Source organism: Hypanus sabinus, chromosome 8 (assembly GCF_030144855.1).
Source record: "Hypanus sabinus isolate sHypSab1 chromosome 8, sHypSab1.hap1, whole genome shotgun sequence".
Classification (NCBI taxonomy): domain Eukaryota; kingdom Metazoa; phylum Chordata; class Chondrichthyes; order Myliobatiformes; family Dasyatidae; genus Hypanus; species Hypanus sabinus.
In genome coordinates, this window is record NC_082713.1 from 145578950 (window position 1) to 145591014 (window position 12065).

At 40.6% G+C, this 12065-nt stretch overlaps 2 protein-coding genes across 3 annotated transcripts in view; one reads left to right on the forward strand and one right to left on the reverse strand.

Moving 5' to 3' along the window:
• LOC132398542 (synapsin-3-like) overlaps positions 1 to 12065 on the forward strand; it is a 262286-nt gene that overhangs the window by 138382 nt on the left and 111839 nt on the right. Inside the window, exon 5 of the mRNA XM_059978162.1 lies at positions 176 to 265. Coding sequence (XP_059834145.1) covers positions 176 to 265 — 90 coding nt within the window. The remainder of the gene's footprint in view (positions 1 to 175; positions 266 to 12065) is intronic.
• The window catches only part of LOC132398541 (metalloproteinase inhibitor 3-like), a 30018-nt gene continuing 20286 nt past the window's right edge, over positions 2334 to 12065 (reverse strand). For both annotated transcript variants that reach the window (XM_059978160.1, XM_059978161.1), the window contains exons 3-5: positions 8068 to 8179; positions 5689 to 5810; positions 2334 to 4778 (exon numbers count right to left, since the gene is read on the reverse strand). In XM_059978160.1, the coding sequence (XP_059834143.1) occupies positions 4584 to 4778; positions 5689 to 5810; positions 8068 to 8179 (429 nt within the window). In that variant the 3' untranslated portion in view covers positions 2334 to 4583. The remainder of the gene's footprint in view (positions 4779 to 5688; positions 5811 to 8067; positions 8180 to 12065) is intronic.

Here is a 12065-nt window from a genome sequence, read left to right on the forward strand (position 1 = left end):
TTATTATGCTCCCACACTTCACAAAATTCCCAGGATTTCTCCATTTTAAAAAGCTTGACTGCTAAGTGAAACTCTTGGTCAGAAGACTGCGTCTTCTCTGGGTGCAGAACTACACAACGGTGAAGAGCTGTTGAAGATGAGGATTAAATTGCTTATGGCTGTTTTTCTCTTCCAGTTTTCCCAGCTGATAAAGATCTCGCACACTCTGAGTCCAGAAAAGTTCCCACTGATTGACCAGACTTTCTTCCCCAACCACAGAGAGATGGTGAGTGTCACTCAAAATAGCTTTACAAAGTGTTCAATGCTGCTGTGGTTTGTGCTTCACAATTATTTGGGAGAAGGAATGGTGATATACTGCACACACTCTCCACAGAGTATTGTGGAGAGGCGTGTTTTTCTGTGAAACTACTCTCAAGCTCACATGCTTTCATCTTTTTGAGTTGTGGTTTGTTGAATTCAGTATTTAATTATGAATAAAAGTTTGGTTCCACTTTTGGCAATGCCTGATCAATATCATGGGCTGTTTTCAATGTTTCATTTCCTGAGTTGGGCCATTCTGATTTCACTGGCTGTCAGTGCTTTCACCCAGCAGTGGGTGTGATTAGAGCTACAGTGCTAACATCTGGATCTTCTTTTTGCTGAATTTATGAGAATTTTGAAGTATCAGGCTGTTAAGGCAACCGGGAAGTCCTCAATCACTTAAATGAAGACAAGCTTTGTGCCTGGCAGACAAATCCAAAGATATTTTGGCTTTTTATTGATATTGAAATTGAGCTGGTGCTGTTAAAAGCAGCCTTAATTCAAAACTAAGGCAACGGCATGCTGCCCGGCCTGCTGAGTTCCTCCAGCATTTTGTATGTTTATTGATATAGCTAATGTATGGTAATACTCTTTTTTATATTAATCTCTCTGAAGTGAATCCAATGATTTCACACTTTTATATAGATCCTCAAACATAACAGCCCCCATCCTTGGAATTATGCTTTTTTTAAAAAAATAATGCTTATCAATAAATGAACAGAAATTGAGTTTTAATTCCCAAGCCCAGTTGTTGAGAGCAATTCTAGTATCAAATAATAAATTCACATTCAGAACTGTGGATATCCTGGTCTGTAACATTAAATTCTCCACCGTGCCACTACAAATTCTACCATAGTACCATCTGGCTTAGCTCTCTCTCTCAAAGTCAAAGTTCAGTTTGTTGCCATATGCATGCAAGGTCTACATATCACAGGTGTAAAGAAAAACTTGCTTGCATCATTGTTAGATGGGCATAACACTGTATAAGCAGCATTCACAAAACATGTTAATATGTTTCAAGCGTTCAGGTTTATACGGGTTCAATCGAAGTTACAGTGGCAGACATTTCTTTGAGTACTGATAGGGAGATGTTCATTTAGATCTTACGTGCAATGGCTTTTTAATCCCTGCATACTGTTGTATCTGGTTTCCTACCAAATATCAAAATGACCGTGTCCTCGAGTAACTTCCATGCTTTTAGTAGTGTTAGGCAAAGAGCACATCTACATCTCAGTTTCATAGTGCTCCCAACTGTGTCTGCATTTGGAGTTCTGCAGGAAATTCACTTGTAGTCTGCATTACTTTGCCCTTAACCTGTGAGATCTGGAATAACTGACTAAGAATACAAGTTAGTGACAGTAGGAAATTGATTTCAGCTCTAGCTTCAGAGAGTTGTTTAGTTTTAATGCTTTTCCGTGTGTAACATCCTGCCTGTGATGAAACAGAAAGCGAGAAAAGCCTGGAATTTTCCCGCCAGATCAGTGTAATGCAAGGCTACAGTGAGGGCAAAGCCCACAAGTAACTTCAGCCTCCATCTCTGTGAAATTTTTAGCAATTTCTTTGTGGCCTGAACTATTTTTCTTAATGAAGAGGACCGTGCTACGATAAATAAATTAATATTACCTCATAACCTTCAGCCCTATGCAACTTAAAAACAGTTTCATCACTGGGAAAGTGTAATGAGAGAAGCCATTGTCCATCCAAGAGAAAAACTAATCTACATTTACCTGGCCATTTCTCTTGCTTAGCAGCAAGACTAACCTATTTATAAAAAAATGTTGTTTGCTTTTCAATCTCACAATCCCACGTCATTTAACTTGATGGCCAACTTGGCCAATTGTGACTCCTTCATCCCTCCCAGCTCCTCAGTACCAAGCCTGCAATACAAAGCATCCAATCTGGCACTGTTATTGGAGGAATAATGTAATAATCCAGTCTAAGTGAGGACTTGGAGGCTACTTTTCAAAGACTGATAAATGCAAGTAACAAATTGTCAGCAACTGAGAGGAAGAACAAATGAAATGGAGACAGAGTTACTATGATAGCATTTTTACTACTTAGATTGGAAGAGACTCTAAAAGTGACACATGAAAAGTTAATTTCTTAAAAGTCAATTTACATTCATGGAATATAAAATTTATAAATAACACAGAGAAATCTGCAATTTAGCAACAAGTACATTCCATCAGGAAAGCTTAATTTCACCTTATCGTTTAATTGCTTTGTTTGAATCCCAACTCCACCTCCCCCTCCAAAACCATGCCCTTACTAAACAGCTAGACAAAGACAGAAAATGTGTACAAATACAACACAACCTGATCTCTGTACTTATCGTTGGTGTACGTAATGTCAACAACTTCACATGAACCACCAAACCAGGTAAGCTATAAGAAAATGAACCGAATTTACAAAGACAAAGATAGAACAAAGCAAAATAACCTTTGAACTTTTGAAAAAAGAGCTTTGAATTCCATTTTTTTGCTTCTCAAGAGTCCTGTATGTTTCTTGCCCAACCTATAATCCTGACACAACACAGATTACTTTTCAAGCAATTAAAGATGTTATCCACAAGGATGAAATGCCCACTCGTACAGCTATATGTTGACTAAAATATAGCTCATGTAACTAGTTGATAAAATTTAAACATTATATATAGTTGGGTGCTTCTTTCTGCCACAAAACTTTGGGTGATTTATTTTCTAGAATATCTGTTGATCATAATATAAGTGACATTTGTGTGAAAATATTAGGAGTGGTGTGAAATATTAAGTATGGTAGCTCTGCAAGGCCAGGTAGGAATTATTGGATACAAAACAGACATTTGAAAGACTGTTTAAAACCTCATCATTTGTGTTGCTTGGCATTGCAAATTGCAATTGATTTGGAAGTGTTCTGTAGGTACGGTATATGAAGGATGCTGCCTATTACCTCAAGTTCAGAACATTCACTTTGAAGATTGGTACTCTGTAATTGTGCAAAACCTCCTGGAAACTTCAGTCTACAGGGTTACACGTTACAACTATAAAGTCTTTTGTTTATTTGCCTTTGTCTCATTAAAGCGCCTCAGTGTATCTTTCCATATGAAAGGTGCTTCATTAATGCAAGTTGCGGCTGAAAGTTTAGCATTAGCCTTGTGCTCTAGTTGGTGTTTACAGCAGCTTTCTCATCGTGGCCCCAGAAACTGATGGAAGTCGGCAAAATTCTTTGGCATCCTTAGCCCCACATGTGTGCAGATTAGGAAGGCAATGAGGAACAGCAGTGTGGCTTTCAACACTCTCTAGTGTGATCCCACCCAGCAATGAGCAGGATCACAGAGGAGAGAGAATTCTCCTCATTTAGTCAAGTTCCATTTTTATGCCGTGTAATCCAGAGATCTTTCTGGTACTTTGGGCATCACACTTCTGCACATACATTCATTTTTCATGCAGGCTGAAACCCGGAAGCATTAAGTAGAAGGCTGTTCAACTTTTGCTTCTCAGGAAATGCGCTTGTTCTCCTGCATTGTGTGAACCATTGGTGAGAGACTAGACCTTCTGCTATTGGCTGCACATTGAAGTGCAAAAAGAGGCAATGCCTAATTTGACTTGTCCATAAGCCAGTGCAGACCTTTGTTAAAAAAAAATTGCAGGTGTTCTATGATCTGGATAAAGGAGCTAGTTTCAGCATTTTAAATGCAACAGCAAGCTTACCCAGTGGTTAGTCTCTGGGGGGGGGGGGGGGGGCGGGGTGCTTTGTGACAGTGAGATTAATTCTGCACTGCAAGTGTAAAAGGAGAAAAGCCACACTTATGAATCTTTTCTCGAAGTGGAATTAGTTCAGTCGTGAACGATAAAGTTGTTTGACCTCATCAACCAAGAAGGTGGCGGAGTTGTCCCTAAGCAGTGAACTTTACAAGAAACACGAATGTTCAGAATTTGAAGCTCTTTAAATATTAACAGAACTTATCCAAAATTTCTTCACCTAAAACCTTTTGGAAAAAGGCAGCTTCATTTATAAAGGACGGTAGCAGTAATGTAGAGCTCAAACCACTCCAATATTAATATATATATGTATTAAGCTCAGTAATATACATTACTGTAAGGAGCAAATCTGAAGAAACATTAATTGACATGGAGTCAAATGGCCCAAGGACTGGGCAATTTAAGAGTAATTCTGAGAAAATAAGAAAATGGCCTAGATAAAGTCTGTGTTTGACATACTAATAGTGCGAGCAGACAGGCACTAAGTTGTGGCTGGTCACAGAAAAAGACCAGCATTTTTTTGTTTACAGAGGAGTGTCCCTTTCAGGGGTCTGTGGCATTGATCTTGCTTTTGTCTACCGTGGATGCTCCTCTGTACCAACTGCAGTAACCATTGTATTCCATGCAGCCGTAGTTTTTGGCCTGGTGTCCCATGTATCCCTGGTCAGACAGCATATCAGTCCACAGGCATTCATTCTTTGCTGTCACAGAGCAAGGTAAGTAGTAGCAGGGTTTGATCTGTGGAGATATAAATTAGAGTTGGAAAAATGTTAAGTATTGTTTTACTTGTGGAGAACACATCGCCTATTGTGTTCTCTGAAAATATCTTTTGTAGTGAAGGAGAAAAGGAAGTGACTTGATAGAGGTGTACAAGATAATTAAAAGGTATGGAGTGGATAGCCAAAGACTTTTTCCCCAGGATGGAAATGGTGAATCAGAAGGGGCATCATTTTAAGGTAATAGGAGGAAATTTCTTTGTACAGAGAGTGTTTGGTGTATGGAACGCCTTCCCAGGGGTTGTGTTGGAAGCAGATCCACAAAGCAAAGCACACAAAGTAGGTTTATTATCAAAGAATGTATAAACTATGCACCTTGAACTCTGTCTGCTTACAAGCAGCCACAAAGCAAGAATTTTGAATAACCCAATTAAAAAAAACACAAAAACCACCGGGCTGAGAGAAAAAAAACACACATCGTGCGAACAATGGAAGCAAGTGAACATGCCAACAGCATCCCGAACCAGAGTGAGTCCCAGGTCGGCTCCCAGCCCAAGCCAAGCCTCGGTCCCCAGTTTTCACACCAGTGGGCCATCTAGGCACAGGATGAGAGAGAAATGGAGGATTATATGAAGGGTTAGACTGATCTTTGAGTAGTTTAAAAGTTCATCCTAAAACGTGTGGAATAGTTGGAAAAATTACATAACCCATTATGACATCATCGTTAGAAGAAATAGTCAATGGCATAACCTGTTAAAGATTATACAACATTTCTTACTGATCGTGGACTAGTTTCCATGCACAGAATTCCTTAATTCCCTCCAATTACCTTCCCCAATGTGTAACTGTAGGTTTATTTTTCTGGAAGAACAGACTGGTTATGGTTAAAAGTGCCCAAAATATGAGTGTTTTGTTGCAAAAATTGTATATACCTTGCAATTGCAGCCAATCTGGTAGCGATAATTAAGACCTTTACGTTGTGCTAAGGTGAGTTTCTCCCATGGCTCGATAAAGTTACATACTCCTGTGTAGACTTTACCGTCGTGAACTCTACCTGTATTATGGATGAAAAACAATGTATTATTCTCTACTATTTTCTGTTTTAATGCAGTACTGCGTTTCCATTGTATTCATTAGAAAGGAATATGATAGGAGTGTAGAAAATCCCTGTGCAAGGGGTGGATGCAGCTGACCAGGGTGGGTAGGAGGTGCGAGATAGGCGACGATAGTGTAAGTATAATTGCCAGATTCTGCTTTGATGTTTTTGGTCAGTGTTCTTTTTCTTGTAAAGCGAGTGAATGGGATTTCTCTTCCCCAGCATGCATTGCTGTTTTCAGTGTTAATCTAATTTGTTTGGTGTTTTCCTGGGTGGACATTTGACTGAAGGGATCAGATTGTAAAAGAAGCCCCATTACAAAATTCTCATACTGCTGTGTCAGATGAAATTGGCAAAACCTGTGTTAATCCTGCAAATAGTTCTGGAATAGGACTACAAGTCGACTGCCCCAATTGTCGCCTGTGGGGAGGACCTTTTCCACAGGAGGACTGTGCCCATGCTAGCTTCCATTATCTAACATTCCTTTCACAGCAATGATGCTTTGCAAGTGCAGAAGGGATGGCAGAGCAGAACCCCACTCACCATGAACAATTGCAGCATATAAAGTAACCTAAAGCTAACAAAAATGACTTTTACTGATAATTTACTCTCAACAACTGTCCCTTGTCTTTTTTCACTTTCTGGAGGAACACTTCGTTTGATGACTTTATGAATGCCTTTATAATCTTAATTTAGTGGCAATGCCTAGTGGTGTCTTCCTGGCACTCCGCAAAAATATTCAGCTTCCCTTTCCTTTTCGCTATAACGTTTGGCCCGCATGGAATAATCTTTGAACCCTATGGTCAATAATTTACCTGCACTCAATATAATCCTGATGCAGGATCTAGACCTAAATGGCAATAGTTTCTTTCTCCCCCTCTGTTGCCGCTGATCTGCTGAGTTCCCCAGCAATTTGTTTTTCCAGTTGGTCTCAATATTTGCTCAATATTCCCTTGATAGTCTAGACAATAATGTGAGCAACCGAAAAAGACAGGGAATCTTGTCATTATGATTTTCAGAAGACTAATATTGTGTTACCAGCTTTATAAATAAATATTGACTGTGTCACTGATGGCTAGGGGTCTAGTGGCTCAAGCATCCTTGTATTGACTGTCTTTTTGGTCACTAAATAAATTTTACTTATTTCAAAATAAATCAAAAGAGGGCGAGTTTAACCAGCCCTCAGTATTTAAATGAGTATTTCTCAGTATTTAAATTGTGAATTTTGTAATTATTGGTCACTTTTGTTTTTCAAGAGTATGGCAGAGATGTACATCTCAGTCCAAGTGCTACTCAAGCATTTCTTAGGATGCCTATTGATATCATCTTCATTGTGGTTTGAACATGGACTAACTGGCTTACAGACATTAGAGTGATATTTTTGGATGAGTAATGCACTGCATTTACTGGCAATTGTGCTTTAACATCATTGCGAACTTTGAAAGCAGATAATTATCTTTCACCTGAAAAAGCATGAAGCTACTTATCAAGCCTATTGTGCCTCTCAGCCTACAATGGATACAGGCATTCAATACTGATGCTAAAGACCCAGCAAAAGGAGAGAATTTGTGGAATAGGAATTGGTAGGGACCAATATATCCTCCTCTAAATATGCCTCCATGAAAACCAGTCACCATACTTAAGTGAATCCACCACAGTCTTTACCATGGAAGAAAAAGAGAAGTGGTCATTAAGACGTACAAAAACGCTGGATGAACTCAGCAGGTCGGCAGCATCCGTTGAAAGAAGCAGTCAACATTTCGGGTTGAGACCCTTCGTCAGGGTCAGGGTCCTGGCGAAGGGTCTTGACCCAAAACGTTGACTGCTGCTTTCAATGGATGCTGCCTGACCTGCTGAGTTCATCCAGCATTTTTGTACATCTTGATTTGACCACAGCATCTGCAGTGTACTTTGTGAAGTGGTCACTAAGTCTGGGGAAAAAAATAAATCATCCTGGCTTTGAACTCATATACAATGTTAGCACGCTTCAACTTCTGACAAACTGTCGAATTTCTCAATAAAAGGACTCCTAGATAAGTGGTTTTCATCCCAATGTTCTAATGCAAGTCATGCATCCTTGGGTATAGGCTTAGTGTGGATTCATTTTTAACTTGAAGATGTATTGTTCTAATAAGTGGGATGAAAATTTCAGAGGTTCTCTGGAAATCAAGATGCGCTGCCTACATAGCTACTGTACATGTTTTGGCAAACGTACCTGTGATCAGGTACTGGAATTTGTTCACCTGCAGGCGGACACCACACAGGCTCTCAGAGGCTTCTGTATAGATGTACTGAACCTGTTGCACTTTGTTGAAGCCACGGTACATCTAAGGAAAAAGAACATGTTTACATTGATACAGAAAAAACTTCACATAAAAGCACATAGATAAAGCATCAACAAAAATGGTGTTGTAGTCGGGGACTACATCGATATCGCAGCAGAACTGCTAATTAATTCAGCTGATAACTAACAATGAAGAGTTCTTAGCAATATGGGAAAAAGGCTTGGACACAGGCAAATCCCTGCCAACTAATTCACTCTCTGTTTTAATAAGAAATCTGAAGTGGAAGAAAGCAGTTGGTAGCAGAGCAAGGTGATGACTTTGTGCTTGGAGTGGCACATCACAGGCTCCAGTCCAGTTCTGCACAGTGGAGTCCCATTAAGGTGGCGGCAGGGGAAAGTTCTGTTCAACAAGGTAGAGGTAGTTTCCTTATTGCAAGTGAGATATGTGAAATAGTCAATGGGCCCCCATCCCTCTTGTCAAACTGCAGTATGATAGATTGGCTTTTGGGCCAGAGTCCAGAAGCTAAGAATGTCTTGCAACTTTTCCTATTAATTCACCTGACAATGAGCTGTCAGTGAATGTAATCAGAAAAGTCCATCGGAGTCAGTTAAAGAAAATATATACTGAAAATATGAGCTCCATTTATTTAGGAAAAGATATTTTTAAACATCAGTTGAAGGGAAAGAATGCTGAAGGGCATAATATTACAAGAAAAGTTTGCATTCAATTTCTCTTAATTCTCATTTTCTTGGCACTAAGCCTCTTTGTCAGAGCTGCAAAATGCAAAACTGCTCTATGGAAGGCTAAAACAGTATACTGTATGTGTATTTAAAGCTACCTGAAAAGAGGTAAAAACCACTTACATTGTACTGATTTTTGTTGTGGCAGATACTCCAGCTTCCATTTCTTGGGCAGTCAACATAACCGTCTTTTAATGCGAATTATACAATGGAAATGTTGTTGGAAAAAGTTACTGGGCAGAACTCACCAGTGCTGTCATGATGAGTTTTAAAATCCATTTTGTACTCAGTAAGAAAAAGCAAGGCTTTACAGACTGATTTTGCTAAATTGCATGAGATTATCTTCTCAGAAATGGTTTCAGGTTCTATCAGTCAATCCCTGGGGATTTTCACATTTTTGAAAGTGATCAAATTCACCTTCTCAAGTGCAGTTTCGAAGAAAAAAGTCTTTATTTTAGTTTTGCTCCTAAATCCATTTTGCATGAAAGGGTAATCCGTGGAACAATTGAATTCCCACCCTTAAGCACACGGTAAGGTTCAGTGCGCACCTGTCCACATGAAATGTTATTAACAGACAGGACAGCAGAGGGATAGCTTATGTATATTCTCTCACCACAATGTTGCTGTCATTCTGTCTGTCCCCATGTGTTACCTCCTGTCTGTCAAAGGATGGGATCTTACAAACAGATGTCCTTGATCTGCTTCCAAGGGACACAGTTGCCTCCCATACTAGAAAAATTACACTGGGTAAGAGGGAGCAATCCATTGTTTTTTGCTCCCCTGCGGCTGCTACAATGTCATCACTCATACACGTACAGTAAATGTCTCCAACAAAGGTTGTTTTTCTATGGTTTGATATTAGATAGTTCATGTTTGGCATCTACCTTCTTTAGATCCTGCTTATATCCTATGCTTTGCTCAGGTTAAATTCGGAGCTTGTGGTGTACAAAAGGAATTGCCATGGTTTACCATCAATGTAGCCACAAGGAAGGATAATAAACACTAGGTTTATGAACAACACCCTCTTTGCTATAAATTAAAAAAAAAGTAGGAGAGTGCTTATATAGTAACAAATACAAAACACTGGAGGAAGTCAGTGGGTCAGCGGCATCTATGGAAATGATCTCCGCAACTTCCACCATCTTCAACTGGATTCCACCACCAAACACATCTTCACTTCCCCTTCACTCTTTGCTTTCCGCAGGGATTGCTCCCTCGATGATTCCCTTGTCCATTTGTTCTTCTCCACTAATCTCCCTCCTGAAACTTAAACCTGCAAGGGGACAAGGTGCCTCACCTGCCCATTCACCTCCTCCCTCACCTCCAATCAGGGCCCTCAAACAGTCCTTCCTGGTGTGAGGTAACACTTCATCTGCGAATCCGTCGGGGTTGTTTGCTATATCCGGTACTCCCGCCGTGGCCTCTTCTACGTCCTGAGACCTGACGTCGATTGTGGGAACGCTTTGTCGAGCACTTTTGTTCCACAACAAGCAGGATTTCCCAGTGGCCAACCATTTTTTTTCCAATCCCCAGTCCCATTCCGACATGTCAGTCCATGGCCTCCTTGGGTTGGAGGAGCAGCCCCTCATATTATGTCTGGGCTGCCTCCGGCTTGATGGCATGAACATTGATCTCTCTAACTTCTGGAAATTCTTCCCTCTCCACCTTCCCTCTTCTTCCACTCCCCACTCAGTCTCCCCTCATGTCTCCTCACCTGCATATCACCACCCCGGTGCCCTTTCCTCCATGGTCCACACTCCTCTTCTACCAGATTTGTTCTTCTCCAGCCTTTTGTCTTTTCCATCTGTCACCTCACAGCTTCTTACGTCATCTCCCTCCCGTACCCACCTGGCTTCACCTATCACCTTTGAGCTTGTACTCCTTCTCCTCCACCTACCCAGCTTCTTCCCCCCTCCATTCTAGTCCTGATAAAGGGTCACAGCCCACACGCTCTGTGGAGCATTTCTGTTTTTCATTTCCATAAATACTGCTTACCCTGATGAGTTCCTCCAGTATTTTGTACTACAACTCTGGGTTTCCAGCATCTGAAGAATCTCTTGTGTTTATGAGAATGCTTAGGTACCGTACATTGGAAAGTTAAGGGATAAACCTCCTGGTTATCAGGACTCAGTAACAATGCTTTGAGGAGGAGTCAGCAGGGGTTTGTGAGTGGAAATATGAGCTTGATGAACCCTGCAAATTTCTTCAAAGAATTAATAAAAAAAAAGTAGGTGAAGATGTTGTCTATTTAAACTTTAGCAAGGGCTTCAGCAAGATACTGCATGGCAGACTGGTCTACAAACAACGTTCCCTCTTAATTTTTTGTAGAGCTGCACAGCCCGGCCATTGTGCTGAGCAGGAAATTTTTACATGGCCTGAAAACAGCGCAGCACTTTAGATGTTAACATTTGGTAAAAGAACATTCTAGCTGTGCACAGGAGTATTTCGGTTACTGCGCGCCTAAACAGCTTAGAGGGAACAGTGCCTACAGGGAATGCAGGGAGAGCTCAAATTGGAGGTAGGCTGAGGAGCAGCAAACAGACGTCAAACAGATCAGTGTGAAAACCAGCAGAGGACATGTATGATGAATGGTAGGGCACTAAGGAATGTAGTGGAAGCCAGGCACCTGTAAGTATATGTGCATCGTTGTTGAGAGTGGCATCAGAGGCGCTGGAAGGATGTTTAGTATGTTGGTTTCATCAGTCAAGGCATTGAGTATTGGAGTGATGCAGTTGTATAAGCTGTTGATGAGGAAGCACTTCAAAGTTCAGAGTAAATTTATTATCAATGTTGCCGTGAGATTTATTTTCTTGTAGGCATCCAAGAAATACAATAGGATCAATAAAAGACTGCACCCAACAGGATGGGCAGACAACCAATGTGCAAAGGACAACAAAATGTGCAAATACAAAAGGGACAGAAAAAAATAGTAAATAAATAACTAAGCAATAAATATTGAGCGCATGATCAAGAATAGTTGAAAGCGAGTCCGTAGGTTGTGGGCACAAACAAGAGGAAATCTGCAGATGCTGGAAATCCAAAGCAACACACGCACAATGCTGGAGGAAGTCAGCAGTCCAGGGTGTACCTACAGCTGATGTTTCAGGTGGATAGATTGTGGGTACAGTTCAGAGATGGGCCGAGTGAAATTATGCCTTCTGGAGATGCATGCAGGGGCAGGAGTTGGA